This window comes from Dendrobates tinctorius, unplaced genomic scaffold, assembly GCF_039654945.1.
Source record: "Dendrobates tinctorius isolate UK_male_01 unplaced genomic scaffold, ASM3965494v1 ptg000049l, whole genome shotgun sequence".
In the NCBI taxonomy this organism is placed as follows: domain Eukaryota; kingdom Metazoa; phylum Chordata; class Amphibia; order Anura; family Dendrobatidae; genus Dendrobates; species Dendrobates tinctorius.
In genome coordinates this window covers 25321258-25347500 of record NW_027361717.1, presented here as the reverse complement: position 1 = coordinate 25347500, position 26243 = coordinate 25321258, and the positions used below count along the sequence as shown (strand labels likewise).

Below are 26243 nucleotides of genomic sequence, written 5' to 3'. Positions count from 1 at the left end.
GTCCATCTTGACACCGGAAACAGCAGCAAAATCTGATGAATTCAGCAGTACAGGGTCTATAAAACATTCCAATGAAACACGCCCACTGGTGACCCATTGGTGGTCAAAGATTTTGCTATTGTGAAATGTCACACCTAAAAACGCATGCGCATAAAAAACGCAACCGCATGCAAAAACGCATGTAAAACGCAAGTAACACTGCGTTATTTTGACGCATCAGCGTGCGCATGAAGAAAAAAAAACGCACATTTGTTTTGCGTTTTTCTTTGCGTTTTTTATGCGCACGATGCGCTGCGCAAAAAAACGCTAATGTGAAACTAGCCTTATCATTATCTGCTCCTAATGTTACGTAGCATCATTCTATATAGTAAAGTCACAACAAGATATAGAGATGGTAAATATTATGTATTTTAGGAATATTCTGTAATGAATGTAATATATGACGATATCATAGTCTGGGGCTGCAGCTGTTATCAGCATCACTGCACATGATGGAGTCAGCGACTCTATGAAGAGATGAGGAATCTGTGGATCATTATGGAAATGATCTGTAACTTCTGCAGATTTCTGTAAAGAGAAGACACCCAGTTATTACATCCCATCAGTAGATTCCTAATAAAAAGTAACTAAATCTGAGCTGGAGACTAAAAGAAAGAAAGTCTAATATCTACTTACATGAAGTGCAGGTCGTTCTGATCTAATTCCTCAATGTTCTCCAGACTTGGATCTTCCTTCTACAAAATGGAGAAAATAACAATTATTTCTATGTTACATGTAATATACATATCATGGGGCGGAGGGAGAAGTAATGGTAGATAACTTACCATCTGGTGGTTAGATGATTTCCCTGATCATAGCCCTTCACGCTTGGTGAGATGATGACCAAAGCTGATGTTAAACTAACGAAAGACCAGAAATGCAGGAAAATTAAAACTGATTTTTTTTACAGCCTTCAAATGAATGTAGTGTTAATGTATGTGCGGCTCCCTTACCTAGGCTGGAATTCAGTATGGTCTCTTACACTGTCTGCACTATGAACATGGTGCTTCACTGGAAGCAGTGGTTACGGCACAGGGGGCAGTGGGGGGTGGAGCAGAGCCATCTAGAAATACAGCTCGGATGGAAGCTGTGGTCACATGGAAGGACTGTGACCTGCTCTCCGATCTCATATTTGGTCATACAGATGGTGCATGACTCTGCCTCCTGTGGTGATATATCCCTTGTTGGGAGGTTTGCAATTTGCAGTGCTCGCCTGCCATTCCGAGCCTGCTGTCTCCCTGGCATAGGTTGATTTTGTGCAGGTGGCTCCACCTGTGGCAGTGGTGGTGTCATTCTAATCCATCCCTGCAGCTGACGCTGCATGTTAAATAGATGTTCCTGCAGCTCATGCAGGACGTTAAATAGATGATCAAAATGGCTACGGCCTACAGGATATCTGCTTGTAGCTGGAACCTCCCTGGGTGTGCGGCTGTATGGGACGGGATTTTGCCGCCGGAATTCAATTTCAGGGCTGGCTGCAGATCCACTTGCTTGATGGCCGTCATCCCTGCTGCTCTCTCCACTTGTTCTGGAGGGCTCCGCAGGGACTGGTCTTAGGGGAGAGCGACTTCTTTCTCTTCTCTACTCTTCTCCCCTACGCCTTGGAGGATCTCGGGCCCGTCTCCCTGTCCTCTCAGTGACAGCATTGCTGTCTCTCTGACGTCCATAACTGGTAGAAGGTCTTCCCTGATCTCTTTGATGAGACCTCAACCTGTGGACAATTATGGCCTGACCTATAAACAAATGAGAATTTATCAGAATTCCCAATTTTAGCAAACACTTTTGGGCTATAGTGATGGGTCCATCTGCTGCTGTGGTGTTTAGGGAGAAGGGAATCCTAGAAAGAATTGCCTTTATTTTGGACTTGGTGAACCTAAACTGTCCTGATATGTGGTCCATCATACCCCAGGTAGAATGCCTCCCGAGAAAGCCCCATAGGGTGGGAATATTGTCTGTCTCCCCCAAATATCACTTACCTTGATTTTCTGGTCGGCGCAGCCATGCCTCATTGTCGGCAATCAGCTGACGCAGCTCTCGGGCGCTCATGACTGAATTACCTGAAGCTGGCTGATAGAATATTGGAGGACTAAGCTCTCCGGTGGCACCGGTATTATTGTGCTCTGATCAAAGATCAAAAAGTAGCAATGGAAGTAATCACCAGATGTGTAACACAAACTAGTTCGCTCTTCCACAACCAACGTGAAGTGTCAGCAAAAGCATCAACTCAACAAATGGCGCTGATGTCACAGTGCTCAGACATTACATACCCTCAGCACATTCCATGATGCCATTATGACATCACAATTGAGCGTGACCCCCTAATCCTGAGCATAGCATTGTGACATCAGAGCAGCCGGCCGCCATGTTTGCTGCCAACTGGTGAATGAGGCAGAGAATGGGGAATGGAAATATCCCATCTGTTTTAATATAATAGAAATGTATATAAATCTGTCATGGAAAAGATTTCAGAATCCGTTTCCTCCATGTTTGTAAATAGTAGATTTTTTGCTTTGGTCGATATTCTATACAGATTATATCTGGTATAAGTTATCCTCTGCTGTAAACTATAAGGCTATGATCACACACGATTTGTCAGCGTTTTTAATGCGTTTTTAGCACATTTTCAGCTGCATTTTACAGCACCAGCAAAGTCTGTGAGATTTCAGGATTCTCATGCACACAGCTTGGTTTTTTGGCCTCAGTATTTTATACAATACCTTGGGTTTTGCAGGATGCAGCATGTCACTTTCAGTGTTTTTTCAGCCTTTTTCTGATACGCAGGTATCAGTTTTTGCTGCGTTTTTTGTGTCAAAACCTGATGAAGTAAAATCAGACATTTTTTTTATCCACTAAACTTTATCAACATTCACAAGAGACAAATATACCATGACAACAATGGAGGAAAAACGCCCCAAACACACAACTAAAACTAAGCAAAACCTGTTTTTTTGAAGCAGGTTTCTTACTGCCAAGAAAGCAGATTTTGCCTGTAGAAAAAACGGATCAAAATGCAATGTGTGAACATAGCTTCAGAATGTAATGTTTGTCTTTATCACTTCTTGTTGCGGATGATACATTATTGCTAAACAATACACATCTCAGCTGCTGCCTATCAGACTGTCAGCGAAATGATTAGGTTATATAAATAAGTGAAAATAAAATAAATATTAATAAAAGGTAAAAATACAAATGCCGTCAAAAAGAATTAAAAGGACATTGTAGCTTTAATTTTCTGTGCCACCAGGGCCATCCTACATGACATACACTGATTTTCCCTGGGTGTCATGTGCCCCTATAATAATGTGTCCATATCACTCAGTTACCCCAAATCCAAAAAGTTATTACAGCAGTACCTGACTGGTAATTCTTCCTACCTGCAGACCCCTGTGGACACCTCGGGTGGGCTGGTCAGTGAGGCACCAGCAAAGTGCAGATTTAACAGTAAGAGTTGGTGAAATTTCCCTCCTAAAGATCTTGACTGATTTATCTTCTTAACCCCTTCTTGACATGGAGAGTTCACATTTTTTCAGGTTCATTTCCCCCAATTCCAAGAGCCAAAACTTTTATTTTTCCGTCACTATAGCCATGTGAGGACTTGATTTTTTGCCAGACGACTTGCACTTTTCAATGACACCATTCATTCTATCACATAGTGACCTGGAGAACGGTAACGAAAATTCAAGGGCGTTAATGCAAAAAAAAAGTGCAATTCCACAATTGTTGTTTGTTTGTTTTATTAACAAAGTACAATCAATGGTAAAAACTGACCAGGAAATCTGATTCTCCAGGTCAGTACGAGTACGCAGATGTCAAACATCTTCAGTTTTTAATTATTATTTAAATAGTGAAAAAATGCAAAAAAATGTACAAAAAAATTTTTTTAGCTTTTGTTGCATTTTCCAGAATGCGTAATGTTTTCTTTTTTCGGACTATGGGGCTGGGTGAGGAATTATTTTTTGCGCCTTTGGCTGATGTTTTTCTGTACCATTTTGTGGTAGATACGATGTATTAATGTCTCCTTATTGCATTTCATTGCAAAAATGTAATTTAGGCGTTTTTGATTTCTTTTCTTGTTACTCCGTTTACTGACTGGATTAATTTACTTTATATTTTGATAGATCGGACCTTTACAAACACAGTGATACCAAATATGTGTATTTTTTTAAATTATTTTATTTTTAATGGGGCATAGGGTTGGTCACTCTCACCCACAAAGCACTCCACGGCTCAGCACCACCCTACATCTCCTCCCTTGTCTCAGTCTACCACCCTACCCGTGCTAATGACCTCAGATTAACATCCTCAATAATCAGAATCTCCAACTTCTGTCTACAAAACTTCTCACATGCTGCTCCTATTTTTTGGAATGTACTACCTAGGATAATTTGTGATGATCCCCAAAACCCACAGTTTTAAGCATGTCCTTAAACTAATTTCTTTAGACTGGCCTACTGCCTCAAAACATTAATCTAACTATCTCTGCGTTGCCCATTCAAAATTTTTACCATAACCAGGTTCTTCCCATCATGTTCTCACATGCTTTATGCATTTCATAACCCTCTTTGTGTCTGTACTGTTACATATTTTGGCTGATAACCGGTTCATGCAGCATTACATGAACACCCGATTTCCTACTTCATGACTGGTCAGGACAATGAAAGCAATTGTTACCATCCACCTTTCATGTCTCCCCTATTTCCTCATAGATTGTAAGCTTGCGAGCAGGGCCCTCACTCTTCTTGGTATTTGTTCATTTATGTTATTATTGTTATGCTGTATTGTCTTTTGTCTGTACAAGTCCCCTCTGAAATGTAAAGTGCTGCAGAATATGTTCGTGCTATAGAAATAAAATTATTGTTATTATTTGAACTTTTTTATTTTTTTTATATTTTTCAATTTTTTTCCATATTTTTAAAAACTTTTTTCATTTTTTACTCTATTCGTTGTTTGTGCTATACGTAACAGTGCATCAGCCCTGAGCTGGCTTTCACAGGATGATTGTAATGACATGCACTAGGGTCATCAGCAGACCCCAGCTGTTATGACAACCTACAGGTGCTTCTCACAAAATTAGAATATCATCAAAAGTTAATTTATTTCAGTTATTCAATACAAAAAGTGAAACGCATGTATTAAATATAGTCATGATGTAATAACGTGCAGGTGCTGGGTATGTCACCACGTAATAGACCAAAAGTTAAAGGGATTTATTTACAAGAGTCTAAACCTCCTCGCAGGGAGGAAACGGTGGGGATTAAACTGGAAAAAGAATTATGAAATAATGGTTTATGACAAATAGGCAAAGTTATCAAACAGTCAAGGCAGATAACGGTAATTAACGGGTATTCGTGAACGCGCTCTGTCTTGGTCCATGATGCAGTCGGTCCAGCTCCAAAAGTCTTCCCCCTGGCAACCCTACTGCGCAGCTATATGGTTCCGGACACGGAGCAAAGGAGGTAACCCCTTTCTGATTCTTTTTGTGCTTCACCCCCTTACATTTACAAACAGAGTGATCTATTTCACATGTTTATTTCTGTTAATGTTGATGATTATGGCTTTCAGCTAAAAAAACCCAAAAGTCATTATCTCAGAAAATTATAAAACTTTATAACACCATCTTGAAAAAATGATGTAAATGCACTCAATACTTGGTCGGGGCTCCTTTTGCATCAATTACTGCATCAGTGTGGCGTGGCATGGAGACGATCATCCTGTGGCACTGCTGAGGTGTTATGGAAGCCCAGGTTGCTTTGATAGCAGCCTTCAGCTCGTCTGCATTGTTGGGTCTGGAGTTTCTCATCTTCCTCTTGACAATACCCCATAGATTCTCTATGGAGTTAAGGTCAGGCAAGTTTGCTGGCCAATTAAGCACAGTGATACCATTGTTTTTAAACCAGGTATTGGCACTTTTAGCAGTGTGAACAGGCGCTAAGTCCTGCTGGAGAATAAAATTTCCATCTCCAAAAAGCTTGTTGGCAGAGGAAAGCATGAAGTGCTCTAAAATTTCCTGGTAGACTGCTGCGCTGACTTTGGTCTTGATAAAACACAGTGGACCTACACCAGCAGATGACACGGCTCCCGAAAGCATCATTGATTGTGGTTACTTCACTCTAGTCCTTGGAATTCAAGGTCCCAGAGTCTGGAGGAAGAGTGGAGAGGCCACAGACCAAGCTGCTTGAGGTCTAGTGTGAGGTTTCCACAATCAGTGATGGTTTGGGGAGCCATGTCATCTGCTGGTGTAGGTCCACTGTGTTTTATCAAGACCAAAGTCACACAAGATCGCCTCCATGCCACTCCGCACTAATGCAGTAATTGATGCCAAAGGAGCCCCGACCAAGTATTGAGTGCATTTACTGAACATACATTTCAGTAGGCCAACATTTTAAAATCATTTTTTCAAGCTGGTGTTCTAAAGTATTCTAATTTACTGAGATAATGACTTTTGGGTTTTCATTGGTTGAAACTTTTTGATGATATTCTAATTTTGTGAGATGCACCTGTATCATTGCCTATGACGGACCATAGACCTACCGACACGTATTAATTGACAAAGAGTGACAGCGGGATTTAACAGGTTAACAGCATGGGGCTGAGATCTGCTCCACCCGCAGCTGATAAAGGCGCATGATGGTTGATTAACCAGTTAGTGACTGAGCCAATTTTGACCTTAATGAACAAGCCAATTCTGACCACTGTAACTTTATGAGGTTACCGTATTTTCCGACCATAAGACGCACTTTTTTCCCAAAAATTTTGGGGTAAAGTGGGGGCTGCGTCTTATGGTCGTAATATACTCACCTCCGGGGCTCTGCGGTGGTGGCAGCGGGCGGGGCTCTGCGGTGCGGTGGTGGCAGCGGGCGTGGCTCTGGGGTGCGTTGGTGGCGGCGGGCTGTGCTCCGGTGCAGGGGCGGCGGCTGCGCCAGCATTTCCTCGCAGCCCGGAGGCCCCCGCACATCCCTTGCTGGCCGCTGCCATGTTGCGGTGGCCTCCGGGAACATGAACGCCGGAAAGATGGCCGCCGGTCCGGGGACGGCGCATGCGCGGGCTCAGATCTCGTCCCGAGATCTAGGGGGACGAGATCTCGTTGCCGAGATTTGAATCTCATTCCTCGAGATCTCGGGACGAGATCTGAAACCACGCATGCGTCGTCCCCGGACTGGCGGCCATCTTTCCGGTGTCCATGTTCCCGGAGGCCACCGCAACATGGCGGCGGCCAGCAAGAGATGTGCGGGGGCCTCCGGGCTGCGAGGAAATGCCGGTGGAGCCGCCGCCCCTGCACCCCGGAGCACAGCCCGCCGCCACCCTCACCCCGCAGAGCCCACCTGCCCCAGCTCAGCACAGGCCACCTGCCCCAGCAAAGCTGCCCCAGCACAGCACAGCTGCCCCTTCCCCAGGACAGCTGCCCCAGCACAGCTGCCCCAGCACAGCCCACCTGCCCCAGTGCAGCTGCCCCAGCACAACCCACCTGCCCCAGCACAGAGCCGACACCGCACGAGCCTGGACCACTGAATGACCCCTGTGACTACTCCTCCACCTGTGCCGGATCCCTTCCCAGGTAAGCTGAATTCGGACTGTAAGACGGACCCCCATTTGACACATTATTATTTTTTTCCCTATTTTCCTTCTGAAAATTGGGGTGCGTCTTATGTTCCGGTGCGTCTTATAGTCCGAAAAATACGGTATATCTCTGGCACGCTTCATCGGATCCCACTGATTCTTAGTTTGTTTTTTTGTGACATATTGTACTTTATAGAATGTCGGTCAGAGGCTTATACTGTATTGCACACCTCAATAATTAGTTGGTGCTTCAGAGGAAGTTTAAAAGTCCAGTAGTAATAGATAACCTCAAGCACTCAATTAATGCAGTCCATAGTAAATGAAAGAATGTATATTTATTTTGGGAATCCACAGCCGTCAATGAAAAAATAGAAAAATGTTATTCCCAACGTTTCAGCCTTTATGTCCTTGTTCAAGGGTTTTCTACTTAACAGAGAAATAAACATAAACATCATTACAATATGATGATTTATAAACACAAATAAAGTTATAATGTGGTAATATGCAATGGCCAGTTTTTAGTTTAACTGTACATAGCCATGGTTATACATACACAGTGTTGAAAATAATCGGCATACAGTAGAAGCAATTGGTGTGAATTCACCTAAAGGAAAATGGGGGGGAAATGATATAGTCACTATATAGGAGATGCAAAAAGACAAAAAAGACAAAGAGCAATTATCTGTAGGTAGGGAAATCAGCGTGACCGGCATGCACCATGTAGGTGTAGTGAAGCGTGTGCCTAAACACTACTAATGACAATGATGTTACTTCACCCATAGGAGATCATTTCACACAACAAGGAGCCCAGTTTGGACTCAAAGAATTAAATCCCCGCATACCCAGTACCTTCAATCCTCCATGGACATACCACGCTATTGAAACTTACATATCATTGGTGAAGAGGGACATAGACTTCAACCTCAAAGACATTAATAAGGGTTTTTTACGCATTCAACACAACATATCCACTATAGAGAAAAATGCCCTTAAATCACTTAAAGACAATAAACAAATCCTAGTAAAACCTGCTGATAAAGGGGGCTCAATTGTAGTTATGGATAAATCCCACTGTCTCTATTATCCAATCATTATTGAATGATATAACTACTTATAAGATATCTGATAGAGACCGTACTTTTGAGACAGCAAGGGAGATACGACACCTTGTGGATTAGGGACCATAGACTGCAAATTGGGAGAATACCTGATAAGCTTTCACCCTATAACCCTGGTATTCTATGTACTCCCTAAGGTGCACAAAGATCTCATTAATCCACTAGGGCATCCTATAGTGGCATCTACCAATTCCATCTTGTCACCACTTGCCATCACCTTAGATCGTATCCTTGCCCCTTTGCTGCCTCACATCACCTCACCCCCCTTTTTTCCCTTTTTATCTTCTTCTCCTTTATTATTGCCTTTTCTTCCCCTTTCTGTTATTCTTTATCCATTTTTCCCTTTACATATGCTGTCACTTTGTCTTTCATCTTTTATTCCTAACTATTATAGCACCTTAATTTCCCTTTGTGCGACTTTCGACCTCTTATTTCTCCTCCTCTTGTGGACCCCACGCATGCGCTGTTGACCGCTGACATTCTCTAACCGCAGTCTCAAGAGACTCCGGTGCATGCACACTTTCATTTACATCTTTCATCTCTCTCTGGCAGCACACAGAATTCCCTGCCATGTGACTGGTCCGGATCATATGATACATCCGGAAATTAAGTTTTCTTTAACAATGTTTTTATTAAAGTTTTCAAGATAACAGAAATATGAAACATTTATATAGTGCGAGTCATTGCTATATGGAGTTTAGGACACTGTATATCAATGCAATACAATAAGATACCAATTTCCATCTTATATCAAAAACAGCGACACTTGAGATGAATGCAATCAACAGTAAACAAAACGAAACCAATAGGCAACTGTAGTGACACCGGCAGGCAACTGGAAATATGAAGTTTTGAACACAATATAAATGAAAAGAGAGAAGAAAGGGTTCAGACTAGTTTTTACAGCGATTAAAAAGGCCTTTCCAGGACGTCCTATCCTGACAGCACCATGGGGTTGACCTTTCATCCTTACAGGGACAGGAAATACACGAGAGGTTAAAAGGTCCCCTCCCACACCACACTCCAGTGTTTTTCCTGTCCCTGTAAGGACAGGCACGAGAGCGCCGCAGCGGCGGCGGCAGGAGAGCAGCAGACAATGGCAACTTACCGGGGCCAGTAGGATCGGGGTCCCAACCGCCAACTCCTCCGGTCGGACGGTGCGTGCGGCACCCCCCTAAGGCGGGCTTCCCGCCTACAGTCCCGTGGAGCGTTGCTCCGGGACGATGTATCGCTCCCCCCAGCGCAACTCCCGCGAGAGCCGGCGGCCGCGTCACTTCCGGTCGCCGGGTATGACGACTTCCGGTCAGGAGGGCCTGCGTCGTCAGGATGAAGCATCATGGACGGGAGAAGCGTTTCCAGCACAAGATAAGGTAGGATAAGAAAGCGGGGGCAGCGGTACAGACCTGTGGTCACCTTCAGTGCATCATGGACGGAGAACACGGACGCAGGAGTGAGCCAGACCCAGCGTCCGTGAGTAGGGGGCATGGTGGGCTGTGATTTCAAAGACAGGAGCTGTTAGTAAAACGGTCTCCTGTTCTTTGTTAGGACAAGTCGGCGCCGACCCCGGAGGCAGCAGCATCTAGGGGATCAGGCAAGCCCAAATGCCCCATCTGTGCCAGCAAGCTGCCGAGCACATGGAAGAAACCCTTATGTGAGGGCTGCACCCTGCGGATCATCAGAGGAGAGCAGGCCACGTTCCTCACGGAGATGCGCACAGTGGTCAGAGAGGAGGTCCAGGCCTCCATCTCTGCATGGCTACCCACGCAATCTGCCGAACGGTCCCAATCCAAAAGACCAAGATGGGAGTCCGACCAGTCTTCAGAGGAGGATATACGGGGTACGGACTCGGAGGAAGAAGGCGAGATCACCTCTGAACCCCTGGAGACAGGGAAAAAGTACCTCTTCACATCAGAGAATACGGACGAGCTCCTCAGGGCAGTGAGGAGTACGATGCAGATCGAGGAAGCCCCGAAGGAGCAATCTATCCAGGACGCGATGTTCGGGGGGTTAAGAGCCAAGGTCCGTCAGGTCTTCCCTGTCAATGACCATATCCGGGCAATGATCCTGGAAGAATGGGAGGATGCCGAGAAAAGACTGATTGTGCCGCAAGACTTTAAACTGCGACTTCCATTTAACCCGGAAGACATCAACACTTGGGATGAGGTGCCTAATATCGATTCCCAGGTGGCTAAGGTGTCGAGGAAGACCTCAATTCCCTTTGAGGACTCTTCCAGTCTCAAAGAACCCATGGACAAAAAGGCCGACGTGCTCTTGAAGAGGGCTTGGGAGGCCTCAGCGGCGGTGATGAAAGCAAACATAGCCGCCACTTCAGTCGCTAGGTCCATGCATCTATAGATCGACCAGATGGAATAACAATTAAAGGAAAAAGCCCCTAGGGGCGATATCCTTGAGAGCATTCCCCTGTTAAAGATCGCGACTGGTTTTCTGGCGGATGCTTCGGCGGAATCTGTAAGATTTGCGGCCAGGAATAACTCTATATCCAACGCGGCCCGTCGAGCCATATGGATGAAAACCTGGTCGGGGGACTACCAGTCTAAAAATAAATTATGTTCCATACCCTTCTCGGGGGGGGGGGGGGGGAAGTATTTGGGCTGGCTTTAGATAAGATTCTAGAGAGTGCCTCTGACGACAAAAAAGGGTTTCCAGAGGAGAAACCAAGAAAGCAGTCTTCCTTTCAGAGATTCCGTCCTTACCAAAGGCAGGAATATAGAGGGAAGGGGAAATCTCCTCACTGGGAATATTCGAAGGGGGGGAAAAGTAGGGCTCTCCCGTCTCGTTCCGGGCAAAGTTCCAGAAGCAGAAGACAATGATGCCATACCGGTAGGGGGGCGTCTCACATACTTTGTGGGGGCTTGGCGACTCATCTCCCAAAACCCATGGGTCCTCAATACAATCTCCCAGGGTTATTCCCTCGAGTTTACAAAAACCCCCCCCCAGCACGATTCATGGTCACAGAACCCCGTTCCAGAGCCCTGATAGATCCTATATGGGCCGACATAGGAGATCTATTAAAGACCAAGGTAGTGGTTCCCATCCCAGAAGCGGAGAGATGTCAGGGGCACTATTCAACTCTCTTCACGATAAAAAAAACGTCGGGAGAAAGCCGAACCATCATAAATTTAAAACCATTAAATCAATGGGTTCGATACAAGAGATTCCGAATGGAATCCCTGAAAACCGCCATCCCGCTGATAGACCAGAACGCTTCCATGTGCACTATAGACTTAAAAAGTGCTTATTATCATGTGCCCATCCATCCTCAATCTCAGAGGTTCCTACGTTTCGCTCTAAAGAAAGGCGGCAGATACTACCACTTTCAGTTCCAGGCCCTTCTGTTCGGCTTGGCGTCAGCACCTCGAGTTTTTACGAAACTGGTCGCCGAAGTCGTGGCAAATTTAAGACAGGAGGGCATAATCATTGTGCCTTACTTAGACGACTTTTTAGTGGTATCCCGTACAGCGGAGGAGTTGAAGGAACAACTCATTTCAGTAATTTCCAGGCTCGAGAGCCTAGGTTGGATCCTGAACAGAGAAAAGTCAGATCTACTGCCCAGTTCTCAGAAAAAATTCCTGGGGGTCATGTTGGACTCCAGAAGAAGAATCTCACTCTTACCCGAAGAGAAGAAAAGACCCATCATGGACAAGGTTTGTCAGCTCGGTCAGCACCAGGTTTCATTAAGGACCGCGATGAAGATTCTGGGCACCCTAACCGCATGCACACCCTGCGTTATGTGGAGCCAGGCCCACACAAGAATCCTGCAGAGGGAGATCCTGTCAAGATGGGACAGACGACAGTCCTCAATGGACAAGAAGTTCCGGCCGTCTCCAGCTTTAAGATCATCCCTGAAGTGGTGGACCAACCACAGAAATATCAGCCAGGGGGTTCCTTGGATCCTGTCTCCATGTGTGACCATCACCACGGATGCCAGCAGAGAAGGATGGGGAGCCCACCTAGAGGGAAGATACCTGCAAGGAACATGGCCCAAGAATATCAGCTTACAGTCCTCAAACTACCGAGAACTACGAGCAGTTTGGGAAACGCTGAAGAGAAACAAGTTATGCCTACAGAACCAGCATATAAAGATCATGTCGGACAACGTGACCGCAGTAGCCTTCCTACGCCACCAAGGGAGTCCAATACATATCATCCCCTGAGGAAGAAGTTTTAAACTTCGAAACGCGTTGGGAAAATGGGAAAATAAAAGTATACAAATACACAATCTGGAAAGGAGTCGTTTTGTCTAGCAGCGCACGGTTAATCCGAAAAGCATTTCTTTGATATCTGATGATCTATGGTCATGGCGTGGCCATTTGGATGTGCAGCAGCTTTGACCTCCATTCCTTTATGCCTTAAACTCTCTTGCTATTGGTGAGTATAACAGCTTGAACTATATCTCTTTTTTACCTGGGTAAGACCCTATTGCGCTCTTTCTCTTTTAGTTTTAACCACCAAGGGGGTCCAAGGCACGGGAGGCTTCAGGACCTAGCAGCTCGCATCCTCACCTGGCAGAAAACAACACTCGCTCCTTGTCAGCAATACACCTGGAAGGCTCCCAAAACAATATAGCCAACTGCTTAAGCAGGCAAGAAGTCCGGGCCACCGAGTGGGAGCTAAAAGAGGAGATCTTCAGGGACTTGTGCCATCGCTGGGGGACACCCCAACTGGACCTCTTCGCGACGAGAAGAAACACCAAACTGAAGAGGTTCTACTCCCTCGATCCGGCGGACCATCCGGAAGAGATCGACGCCTTGAACCAGAGCTGGAGAGGGGGACTACTATACGGGTTCCCCCCTATCGCCATAATACCAAGGGTTCTCAGAAAGATCCAGGAGGAGGGAGCTCGGGTGATGCTAATCGTACCCTTTGGTTTCCCCTCCTCAAGAAGATGGCTCAGAAGGGACCACTCCATCTACCAACGTCGCCGGACCTACTTGCCCAGGGCCCAGTTCAACACCCAAACCCAGGAAGCTTGTAACTAGCAGCATGGATCCTGAGAGGGACATCCTGAAGTCCAGTGGCCTCTCGGACCAAGTGATCTCTACATTACAGGCCAGCCGTAAACCTGTCACGCGGGCAATATATCGTAAGATCTGGAAGAGGATCTGCTCAGAAAGTGGTAGTGCCCCTTTAGACCTGTCTCGGCCAAATATCCCTCAAATCCTAGATTTCCTACAGGTAGGATTTGATAAGGGCCTAACCCCGAGCACTCTCAAAGTCCAGATAGCGGCCTTAAGTACCTTCAATTTCTCCCTATCCTCCCATCCATGGATAGCACGATTTACCAAAGCCACCCAGAGGTTAAGACCCACATTAAGAAGGACGGTCCCCCCGTGGGACCTAAATCTAGTCCTCAACTCTGTGTAGACCCCCTTAGGAGCCAATATCAGAGATAGACATTACAAAGCTCACACAAAAAAAACGTATTTCTGGTAGCGATCACCTCAGCCAAGTGCTTAGGGGAGATCCAGGCCCTCTCAGTCCAGAATCCCTATATTCAGATCTTTGAGGATCACATAGTGCTCAAGCTAGACCCGAGGTTCCTCCCGAAGGTAGCATCTCCGCAAAATCTAAACCAGGAGATAATCCTACCCTCATTTTTTCCAGACCCAAAGAATAATAAAGAAAAACTGTTCCATTCCCTGGATGTTAGACGTGCAGTCATCCGTTACCTAGAGGTCACCCGCGATTGGCGACAGGACACAAAACTATTTATCCAGTACGGCGGTAAAAATAAGGGTAAAAGCGCAGCTACACAGACCCTGGCAAGGTGGATTAAGGCAATTATCACCTCGGCGTACAAGGCCGAAGGTTTTCCTATACCGGTAAGACTTAGGGCCCATTCCACTAGGGCAATAGCGACATCATGGGCAGAGAGGGCGGGAGCCTCAGTAGATCAAATATGCAGGGCTGCCACCTGATCTACACCAAACACTTTCTGTAGACACTATAAGTTGGACACTTTGACAGCTAGCCAGTCGACCTTCGGTCGTAAAGTGCTACAAGCATTAGTCCCACCCTAAGCGAATTCCTACTTTGGTATTCCCCATGGTGCTGTCAGGATAGGACGTCCTGGAAAACGGAGATTAGACCTACCGGTAATGTTATTTCCAGGAGTCCATCCTGACAGCACTGGTAGTTCCCTCCCCAGGATTTGTATTGGTGTCAATATGCTTGTACTAAATCTCAATAAATTTTAATTGTATCCATACTGGTGTGGTACTTGGAAAATCACTGGAGTGTGGTGTGGGAGGGGACCTTTTAACCTCTCGTGTATTTCCTGTCCCTGTAAGGATGAAAGGTTAACCCCATGGTGCTGTCGGGATGGACTCCTGGAAATAACATTACCGGTAGGTCTAATCTCCGTTATCGCGGCACACACTTCACCACGCCTGCATGGTGCATACTGCACACGCTGAGTTCCCTACCTACAAGTAATTGCTTTTTTGTCTTTTTTGTCTCTTTGCATCTCCTATATAGTGACTATATCATTTCCATTGTCCTTGCCCTGTACATACCTAACTACCCTCTTCCCATTATCTTCATTCTGTGTAGAAAACCTTAACTCTATATTTACTGGTTGTAAATACTCCTTTCCCTAACCTGTCTCCCCCTAATGGTTTATGGATATACTCCTTGATATCCCTGATTACAAAAAATATTTTTCCTTTCTCTGAGCTGTTGCTAGAGATATATATTTCTTGTTTAACATGAGGCTGGCTTTCAATTGTATATTGGCCTGTGTTCGTTTTTTCCCCCCTATTTTCCTTTAGGTGAATTCACACCAATTGCTTCTACTGTGTGCAGATTATTTTCAAAACTGTGTATGTGTAACCATGGCTATGTACAGTTAAACTAAAAACTGGCATATTACCACATTGTAACGTTATTTGTGTTTATAAATCATCATATTGTAATGATGTTTATGTTTATTTCTCTGTTATGTAGAAAACCTTTGAAAAAGGCCAAAACGTTTGGGGATGACATTTTTCTATTTTTTCATTGGCGGCTGTGGAATCCCAAAATAAATATACTTTGTTTCATTTACTATGGACTGCATTAATTGAGTGCTTGAGGCTATCTATTAATATTGTACTTTACGATAGTGATAAAATGTCTTTCATATGACTTGCGTTTATTTATGAAAAAATTGAAATTTGGCAAAAATTTTAAAAATGTTGCAATTTTCAAATTTATTTTTTGTACCCTTAAATCAGTGAGTCGTGTCACACAAAGTAGTTAATAAATAGCATTTACCACATGCCAACTTTACATCAGCACAATTTTGGAAACATAATTTTTTTTGTTAGGAAGTTATAAGGGTTAAAAGTTGACCAGCGATTTCTCATTTTTCCAACAAAATTCACAAAACAATTTTTTAGGGACCACCTCATATTTGAAGTGACATTGCGGGGTCAATGTGACAGAAAATAGCCAAAAGTGACACCATTCTAAAAACTACACCCCTCAAGGTGCACAAAACCATATTCAAGAAGTTTCGTAAACCTTCAGATGCATCACAAGAGCTAAAGCAATGTGGAAGGAAAAAATTAACATTTAACTTTTTACACAAAAAAATTATTTGGACCCAAACTTTTATATTTTCACAAGGATATCAGGAGAAAATCGACCACAAAATTTGTTGTGCAATTTCTCCTGAGAACGCCGATACCCTGTATATGGGGGAAAGCCACTGTTTGGGTGCATGGCAGGGGTCAGAAGGGAGGGAAACACTCTTTGACTTTTTGAGCGCAAAATTGGCTGGAATCGATGGCAGGCACCATGTTGCGTTTGGAGACCCCCTGATGTGCCTTAACAGTGGAAACCTCGCAATTCTAACTCCAACCCTAACACATCCCTAACTCCAGCCCTAACGCCAACACCCTTAACCTTAATCCCAACCCCAACACTAGCGCCAACACCACAATCTTAACCCCAGGGGTGCTTCGGCTGGTAGCGTCCTGGGTAACTGAGTGGGAGAATGCTGGAGCAGCATGTGACATTACAGTAAGAAGCTATGAAGTCCTGCGGTGTACACAACCTTCGCGTTTCATGGAAATCTCAGATCGGTTATGTAGACTGAAGACCACAGGGGAAAATTTAAAACTCCCAGCTCCACCCATACAAATTGATGCCACTGAATAGAACTGCAGATTAAGCCTTCTTGTGGATATTTTCTCCTCCCCCCCTAAAAAAAAATAGAGGGGGAATCTATACAACTTGTCCCAAAAATGATTCAATTATCTCTCTGACCGCTCCTTTACTGTATCTTTTGCTGGTTCCTCCTCCTCTCATCTTCCCCTTACTGTTGGGGTTCCTCAAGGATCAGTCCTAGGCCACCTCCTCTTCTCTTTGTTTGACCAGTAGAGGCAGTATGCAATCAATAGATTTGGTTTCCAGTAGCATCTCTATGCTGATGACACCCAATTATACAATTATACACTTCTTCTCCTAATATCACGCCTGCCTTTTTAGAAAACACCAGCGATTGTCTAATCACTGTGTCTAACATCATGTTCTCACTATATCTGAAACTGAACCTGTCAAAGACTGAACTCCTTGTGTTTCCTCCCTCTTCTAATGTACCTATACCCGACATTGCCATTTCTGTGTGTGGTTCCACTATTACTCCCCAGCAACATGCCCGTTGTCTTGGGGTCATACTTGACTCCGAACTTTCATTTGCCCCCCACATCCGATCAATGGCTCGCCCTTGTTATCTGCACCTCAAAAACGTTTCTAGAATTCAACCTATTATTACTTTTGATTCCACAAAAACTCTTACTGTTTCTCTTATTCATTCTCGTCTAGACTATTATAACTCTCTTCTAATCAGTCTCCCTCTTACCAAACTCTCCCCCTTCCAATCTGTCTTGAATGCTGCAGCCAGAATCATATTCCTCGCCAATCGTTACACCGATGCCTCTACCTTGTGCCAGTCATTACACTGGCTACCCATCCACTCCAGAATCCAGTACAAACTTATTACCCTAACCCACAAAGCTCTCCATGGCTCAGCACCACCCTACATCTCCTCCCTCTTTTCAGTCTACCACCCTACCCGTGCCCTCCATTCTGCTGATGACCTGAGGTTAGCATCCTCAATAATCAGAACCTCCCACTCCAGTCTCCAAGACTATACACGTGCTGCACCAATTCTTTGGAATGCACTTTCCAGGTAAATACGACTAGTCCCCAATCCCTACAATTTTAAGCGTGCCCTGAAAACACATTTATTCAGACTGGCCTATCGCCTCAACGCATTAACCTAATCTATCCCTTTGTGGCACAGCCAAAAGTTTTACCATAACTAGGTTCCCCGCATCATGTTCCCACATACTTTATGCATCCATTAGCCCTCTGTGTCTGTACTGTTATACCCTTAACATTATGGCTGGAAATAGCTGCGCTATAAAGTGCAAATGTGAAACTGGCCTAAATGGTATCAGTCAGGCTGGTGTTTGATGTAGATGTCTGGGCCCAATAACACCACATTCAATACCATTTAGGCCGATTTCACATTTGCACTTTATAGCGCAGCGATGGCCTGCACACGTCCGCCACTAATCCCCGCCTACTACCGCACATGAACGCTTGCGATCTGCGCACCCTATCTTTATCATAGGGTGCGCAGATGGTGCGCTGGCAGGATTTTACCGTGTGCTGCGCACTTTTGAAGGTGTGCCCTTGTGCACCAAACGCAGCATGTTGCATTTTGGCGCGCACGGCACACCTTCAAAAGTGCGCAGCACACTGTAAAATCCTGCCAGCGCACCATCTGCGCACCCTATGATAAAGATAGGGTGCGCAGATCGCAAGCGTTCATGTGCGGTAGTAGGCGGGGACTAGTGGCGGACGTGTGCAGGCCATCGCTGCGCTATAAAGTGCAAATGTGAAACCGGCCTAAATGGTATTGTATGTGGTTTGGGCCCAGACATCTGGCAACAGCCACACTGAAGACACCGAACCAGACATCAAACACCAGCCTGACTGATAGAATTTCAAACTCCGCTGCAAATCTTCCACCTGCAAGACACCTGGAGTGTGTAGCCTGGGTGTGTGTGTTATGCGTGTTTGGTTTTTTTTTTTTTAAATATTTTAATTTTGTAATGTATCTGTTGTAAATTTGCGTTTTTTTATTTTTCATGTATTGTGGTATTTAAAATAAAGAGCAGAGTAGCTCCTATTTTTTGGAAAAAAAAATAATAAAAAAAAAAATAAATTGTTTTGAAAAAATCTCCTTTGTATCATTTTAAAAAAGGTAAAATTAAGTTACCATAAAGGTAATTAAAATGTTTTGGTATACAAGTGTGGTTAAAAGTGAGATTGCAACATACCATGAAAAAATGGGTATACACAACTGAGTTTCAGGGAATTCAAAACCATGCAAACACAGTGGGTATACACAGAAATTAAACACCTTCAATCACTGGTTACATACTCTGTTGAGAGTTTCAGGGAATGCAAACACTGGTATACACAGCAATTACACACTACACGCCTTCAATCACTGGTTACACTCGGTGAGACCTTTAATCACTGGTTACACTCTCGGTGAGAGTTTCAGGGAATGCAAACTGGTATACACAGCAATTACACACCTTCAATTACTGGTTACACTCAGTTACAAAACACAAAGAAAGTGGGTTTACACAAAATATTACACACCTTCAATCACTGGTTACACTCTGAGATAAGGGAATGTAGACATGCAAACACTTAAAATTGCGTATAATTAGTTTCAGGGAATTACACATACAAAATGTGTTTGTTTTTTTTTTTTTTTAACTTTCATATCATTTTCTTTCAGTTCACACAATGAAGCGCCACCATGCAAGCAGACACGGCCAGCCCAACCGCAGCAGGGATCAACAACGCAGCAGACATGACCGGTCAGACCGCAGCAGAAACAACCCTGACCGCAGCAGAGAGGAACAGCCACACCGCAGCGTACAGGCAACCATTAGTTTCCCTGTAAGTATAAAGACCTGAAAGCTTATTATGATCCTTTGTATAGTAGCTTAACAAGTGTCTTTATACTTGCAGATCACTTCAAGCACTAACGGCAATGCCGCAGCAGAAAGGGTCGCAGCAGAGAGAGCAGCAGCAGAGAGGGCCAGCCAGGCTGCAGCAGAGAGGGCCAGCCAGACCGCAACAGAGACTGCCAGCCAGGCTGCAGCAGAGACGGCCAGCCAACCATTAGTTTCCCTGTAAGTATAAAAGCCTGAAAGCTTATTCTGATACTTTGTATAGTAGCTTAACAAGTGTGTTTATACTTGCAGATCAGTTCAGGAAGCAACGCAGCTGCCCCAAGCCGTAATGTCTTCTCCTGAAAGCTCCCCCTCACATCAGCGAGCTGAGGTAAAAAAATTTTTTTATTTAAAATAATTTTTTTGTGGTTAAAAACACTATCCTATTATGTTTTAACAGGAAGCTGATTCAGAGGAGCTTCCAGGAGGAGACGTGCAGGGTGGAGAGACACACGGAGGGGGTGCTCAGATTGTAAGTTTAGCACATACACAGATACATAATGCTACACCCAACACAAACATTCATCACAGTGCACACACCATAACTATGCATCCATCCAAACATTTTTATTTTTTTTTCCCCCACAGTCTTCAGAATCCGGTGCCCGCACTAGAGTGACTCCCAGGACATCCCAGGGTCGTCAAGGTGATGCCTCTGGTGGTCGGCAAACGGTAAGTAACCCTATTTTGATAATTGTTTAAATGAACATCATGTGTTTGAATATAATGTAATTTTTTGCTTTTGTTTTTTTTATCTTCACAGGTTTCACAGCGTGCTCCCCACAGACATCAGGAGGAGGGTGTCATTATTGATACTGATGACCTCATCCATGAGGTGGAAATCCGGGAGCCGCTGTGGAACATGGCAAACCGTCTTCATGCCGACCAACCAACCACCCGACGGCTCTGGGATGAAGTCTGTTCTTCAGTTATTGACAACTGGGAAGAACTCAGTGCGAGGGCCAGGGATTTTGTGCGTAAGTATTACAACTTCAGTAACTTATATTTCCAGCATGTGAAGTGTTGAATACTAAACCTTTTTTTTTTTTTTTTTTGCTTCACAGGTGACAGGGTTATCACACGGTGGCGGTCGCTCCGGGATCGCTTCAAGAGGGACTACAACAAAGAGATTCAGACCCCGAGTGGATCGTCGGGAGGACACCGGGGACCCCAGTACAAAAACTACAAAGCCCTGGTGTTCCTGCAATCTACAATGGCGTGCAGAAGGTAAATATTCCCCAAACAATTCCTGTAGTAGAAATGTTTAACCAATTTTTTTTTCAGCAGACTTAAATTAAATATCAATATTTTTAATATACATTTTTTTTCTCCTTTTTTAGCACCATCTGCAGCACTCGGGAGTCTGCATCAAAGTTGCATCCCTCTGGAGTGATCCCTAGTGAGACCGCCCCCGGTGACCACATCGAGGTATCCGACCCCTCTGTACCTACCCTCTTGTCTCATCCCTCTATCCCCTCCACCAGCACTGGAGCAGCAGGGCAGACTTCATCACATGAAGCTGCTGGTGACGACTTGTTCCCTGTTCCCCACCCCTCAGACACTGCCGCAACATCTCGACCAACTTTTGGTTCTGGCCGGCAGCGTCTGAGGAGTCAGGAAAGGTTGACCTTGTCTGACTGTTTGAATCTAAACTCAACTGTTCAACACGGTTTCCACACTTATGGACAACGGTTATCTTCTGGGTTGACCATGATCAATCAAAGTATCATGGACCTCAGAAGATACATGGAACAGATGAATTTAGAATCAAACCAGACACCGAGACATAGCTTTTTTCAATCTGTTGTCCGGCAAATGGAAGGTTTAAGTACTCACCAGCAGATGCGTGTGATGCAAGCCTGTCACAATGCTCTAGTGGAAGTGCTTGCTGAAGCATCTCATCCTCCCCCTGTCCATCCTCCCCCTGTCCATCCTCCCCCTGTCCATCCTCCCCCTGTCCATCCTCCCCCTGTCCATCCTCCCCCTGTCCATCCTCCCCCTGTCTATCCTTCCACAGTCCATCCTTCCCCCGTCCATCCTTCCCCCGTCCATCCTTCCACCACCATCCATCACACAGCCGTCCCTCCTCCTACCACTCCCTCTCTTTTCTCTAGTTCCCCATTCCATTCTTCCCAGTACCTACCTTCCCCATTGCATTATACCCCAATGCCCTCACCATACCCACCACCACATACACCTTCAATGTACCCACAAACCTCGTCTGTCCATCCACTCCCGTCCCAACCACATGTGTTAAACCCCCCTTCCACTTCTGGTCCTCACCAACTCCCTCCCCAGTCCCCTACCCCCCCCCCCTCGATGTGGTCAACCCTGTTAACCCCTCCAATACTATCTCCACCCAACATTATCATAGTTTGTAATTTGTTGTAATATACCAAAAAAAAAAATTAAAAAAAGGTAATATACCAAAAAAAAATTAAAAAAAGGTAATATATAAAGGTAATTATACCAAAAAAAGTTACCAAAAAGGTAATATACACTCACTGGCCACTTTATTAGGTACACCTGTCCAACTGTGTGTTAAGACTTAATTTCTAATCAGCCAATCACATGGCGGCAACTCAGTGCATTTAGGCATGTAGACATGGTCAAGACAATCTCCTGCAGTTCAAACCGAGCATCAGTATGGGGAAGAAAGGTGATTTGAGTGCCTTTGAACGTGGCATGATTGTTGGTGCCAGAAGGGCTGGTCTGAGAATTTCAGAAACTGCTGATCTACTGGGATTTTCACGCACAACCATCTCTAGGGTTTACAGAGAATGGTCCGAAAAAGAAAAAAAATCCAGTGAGCGGCAGTTCTGTGGCCGGAAATGCCATGTTGATGCCAGAGGTCAGAGGAGAATGGGCAGACTGGTTCGAGCTGATAGAAAGGCAACAGTGACTCAAATTGCCACCCGTTACAACCAAGGTAGGCAGAAGAGCATCTCTGAACGCACAGTGCGTCGAACTTTGAGGCAGATGGGCTACAGCAGCAGAAGACCACACTGGGTACCACTCCTCTCAGCTAAGAACAGGAAACTGAGGCTACAATTTGCACAAGCTCATCGAAATTGGACAGTAGAAGATTGGAAAAACGTTGCCTGGTCTGATGAGTCTCGATTTCTGCTGCGACATTCGGATGGTAGGGTCAGAATTTGGCGTAAACAACATGAAAGCATGGATCCATCCTGCCTTGTATCAACGGTTCAGGCTGGTGGTGGTGGTGTCATGGTGTGGGGAATTTTTTCTGGGCACTCTTTGGGCCCCTTGGTACCAATTGAGCATCGTTGCAACGCCACAGCCTACCTGAGTATTGTTGCTGACCATGTCCATCCCTTTATGACCACAATGTACCCAACATCTGATGGCTACTTTCAGCAGGATAATGCGCCATGTCATAAAGCTCGAATCATCTCAGATTGGTTTCTTGAACATGACAATGAGTTTACTGTACTCAAATGGCCTCCTCAGTCACCAGATCTCAATCCAATAGAGCATCTTTGGGATGTGGTGGAACGGGAGATTCGCATCAGGGATGTGCAGCCGACAAATCTGCGCCAACTGTGTGATGCCATCATGTCAATATGGTCCAAAATCTCTGAGGAATGCTTCCAGCACCTTGTTGAATCTCTGCCACGAAGAATTGAGGCAGTTCTGAAGGCAAAAGGGGGTCCAACCCCTTACTAGCATGGTGTACCTAATAAAGTGGCCAGTGAGTGTATACCAAAAAAAGTTACAAAAAAAGGTTAAAAAATAAAAAAAAAAACCAGTTAATACAAATTGTCAGAAATAAACATTTTTTTTTTCAAAAAACTTTATTGTGATGTTTATATTTTGCTTCTTTCTTTATTCAAATTACACCAGTGGTGTAAAAGGTAAACACAACACTTGGTAACACAACACTTGGTAACACAACACTTGGTAACACAACACTGGGTAATATTTCACAGTACACCGGTGGTGTACAAGGTACAAAAAAACACTTGGTAGCACAACATATGATAACCAACACTTGTGAACATTTCAAAGTGTAAAACGCTTGGTACACAACACTTGGTAACATAGGTACATAACACTTTGTAACTTTACGCTTGGTACCCAACAATTGGTAATACTGCAAAGTGTAAAACTAACCAAATCACATGGTAAAACACAATGCTTGTGCAAAGCAAACACTTGGTAAAATTTCAGATAAAAAAAAAAAAATTACTCACAATTGGTATGAAGAAAATTATATCATGTCATCTTGCCAGTCCACTTGTCCCTCTGGTGTAACAAAACAATCTGCAAAGGTATCCCTAATTCTTGCCACTGAACCAGTACTCCGAAAAGTTTGCTCCTCATAATCCCACAAGGTGGTTTCATACACATTTTCATCGATGGAAACTGGTTCCTTTGAAAGGACAAAATTGTGCAGGATTACACAGGCCTTTACCACCTCATCCACAGTTTCTGTTTTCATTTTCATGGCCGTTAACAGGACTCTCCATTTGGCAGTTAAAATTCCAAACGCGCACTCCACCACTCTGCGCGCTCTAGTTAACCGATAGTCATAGATTCTTTTCCGGTGTGTTAGTCCACAACTACCATATGGTTTCAGTAGGTGTTTAGAAAGTTGAAAAGCATCGTCGCCAACGCACACAAAAGGCATTGGTGGGCCTGTTGTTCCAGGGAGTGGTCTTGGAGGTGGGAAGTTAAAATTGTCTCCATACAAGCGACGGCCCATGGTGGAAATCTTGAATACCTGTGAGTCGTTAGAACGACCGTATGCACCAATGTCCACGGCAATGAATTTGCAGTTTGCATCCGAAATGGCCATAAGCACAATAGAAAAGTATTTTTTATAGTTGTAAAACTGTGAACCAGATCCCATGGGTTTCACAATCCTGATATGCTTGCCATCCACGGCACCGATGCAGTTTGGAAACTGGCAGATTTCTTGAAACTTCTCTGCAATCTCCAGCCACCTCTCCTGGGTTGGCTCTGGGATGTATTCCTCCTGTAGAGAATCCCATAATGCCCGGCAGGTCTGTTGTACAATTCCAGCAATAGTGGAAATCCCAATCCGGAACTGGAAATGGAGGGAGGTGAAGGATTCTCCAGTTGCCAGGAATCTTAAAAAAAGGGAAAAAAAGTAAAATTAATACAAACTACAAGCTATAACATAACAAAAGCCTGCAGAATCTGAAACATTTTAAAAGGTAGATAACTTACCGAAGGGTCACCATCAAACGCTCCGCCGGTGATATAGAAAACCGCATGTAGGTGTCCCTTCTCCGGATTTGTTCTCCAACACGATCCACCAATATCTCAAAGAATTCCATCCGCATGCGCACGTAGTTGAAGAACTTGTCCGGATTCTCCCTCAATTCCAGGTACAGTGTGGAAAAAACGACACGGGTGAACCTCTGCGCATTAATGGGATGAATCCACTGGCGCCATCTCCTCATACGCAGGATTCGCAGTCTTCTTTTCTCCCTCTCGATAGCAATAATTGCCAACCGATTCAAGTGAAGATCCAATTCCACACAGAAGCTGTCAATACTCGCAATAACTCCTTCCAGACTCGCACTAACTCCTTCCATCGCTGCCACTAGCTCTAAAACCTTTCAAAGAAATTGTATCACAACACCCTAGATATATTTCTCCCTAGTTTCCAGCATCCAATCACATTTGAGAGCATTTTCCAAGAGCCAATCATATTTGGGAGCATCCCATTTTGGAGGTGTGGAAAAACGGATCCGCAAGAAAACGGATCCAACGGATGATAAAACGGATGCGTTTTGTTGAGGATCCGCCGTAAAATCGGTATGGCGGATCCTCAACAAAACGGATCCGTTCCATCAGTTTGCATCCGTTTTGTTTCCATTTTTTGCGGATCCGTCATTTTCAAATTTTGGCGGATTTTGACTGATGGCAAAAAACTGAAGTGTGAAAGAGGCCTAAAGGTTTCCAGATGAACCCCTCAAAAGTTAAAACTATTAAGAAGTGAGTGCAAGTCCCTGAACGTTTTGCAGCATTTTCTTGGGATTTCAAACTACTATAATAAATGTATTAAACATTTTTCAAAGATTGCCAAACCACTGGGTGACCTGACTAAGACGGGGGCAGATGTAGTGAATTAGGCTGAAGTTTCAATCTGAGACTTCACTGAGTTAAAAGAACGCTTTTTTTGTTTGACCCTGTATTGGTTCAGTCTGAGCAAAGAGCATCCTTTTATTGTAGAGGACAATGCTACAGAGGTTGGAGTTGGACCGGTGTTCATGTGCCTTCTTTTCACCTGCCGACAGGAATTATGACATTGCTAATCATAAACTGTTGACTATTAAGTGGGCCTTCAAGGAATGACGCCATTTCCTCTATGGTGCGAAACATAAAATCACTGTTATCACAGACTACTAAATTTGACTTGATTAGAATCAGCAAAAAGACTCAGCGCTGAGCAAGCTATTTGGGCTTTGATCATTTGTAAAATTGATTT

The 26243-nt window shown here is 44.5% G+C and overlaps 1 protein-coding gene across 9 annotated transcripts in view; it reads left to right on the top strand.

The window, feature by feature from the left end:
- The window catches only part of LOC141091154 (uncharacterized), a 258846-nt gene that overhangs the window by 217721 nt on the left and 14882 nt on the right, over positions 1-26243 (top strand). For 4 of the 9 annotated variants that reach the window (XM_073576555.1, XM_073576553.1, XM_073576551.1 and 1 more), the window contains 8 exons: positions 19543-19706; positions 19779-19942; positions 20015-20093; positions 20163-20234; positions 20351-20434; positions 20526-20739; positions 20827-20989; positions 21103-22371. The exons of 3 other annotated variants lie outside the window; for them this stretch is intronic. In XM_073576555.1, the coding sequence (XP_073432656.1) occupies positions 19551-19706; positions 19779-19942; positions 20015-20093; positions 20163-20234; positions 20351-20434; positions 20526-20739; positions 20827-20989; positions 21103-22153 (1983 nt within the window). In that variant the 5' untranslated portion in view covers positions 19543-19550 and the 3' untranslated portion in view covers positions 22154-22371. 2 more of the 9 variants (XM_073576557.1, XM_073576556.1) reach the window with 2 other exon arrangements.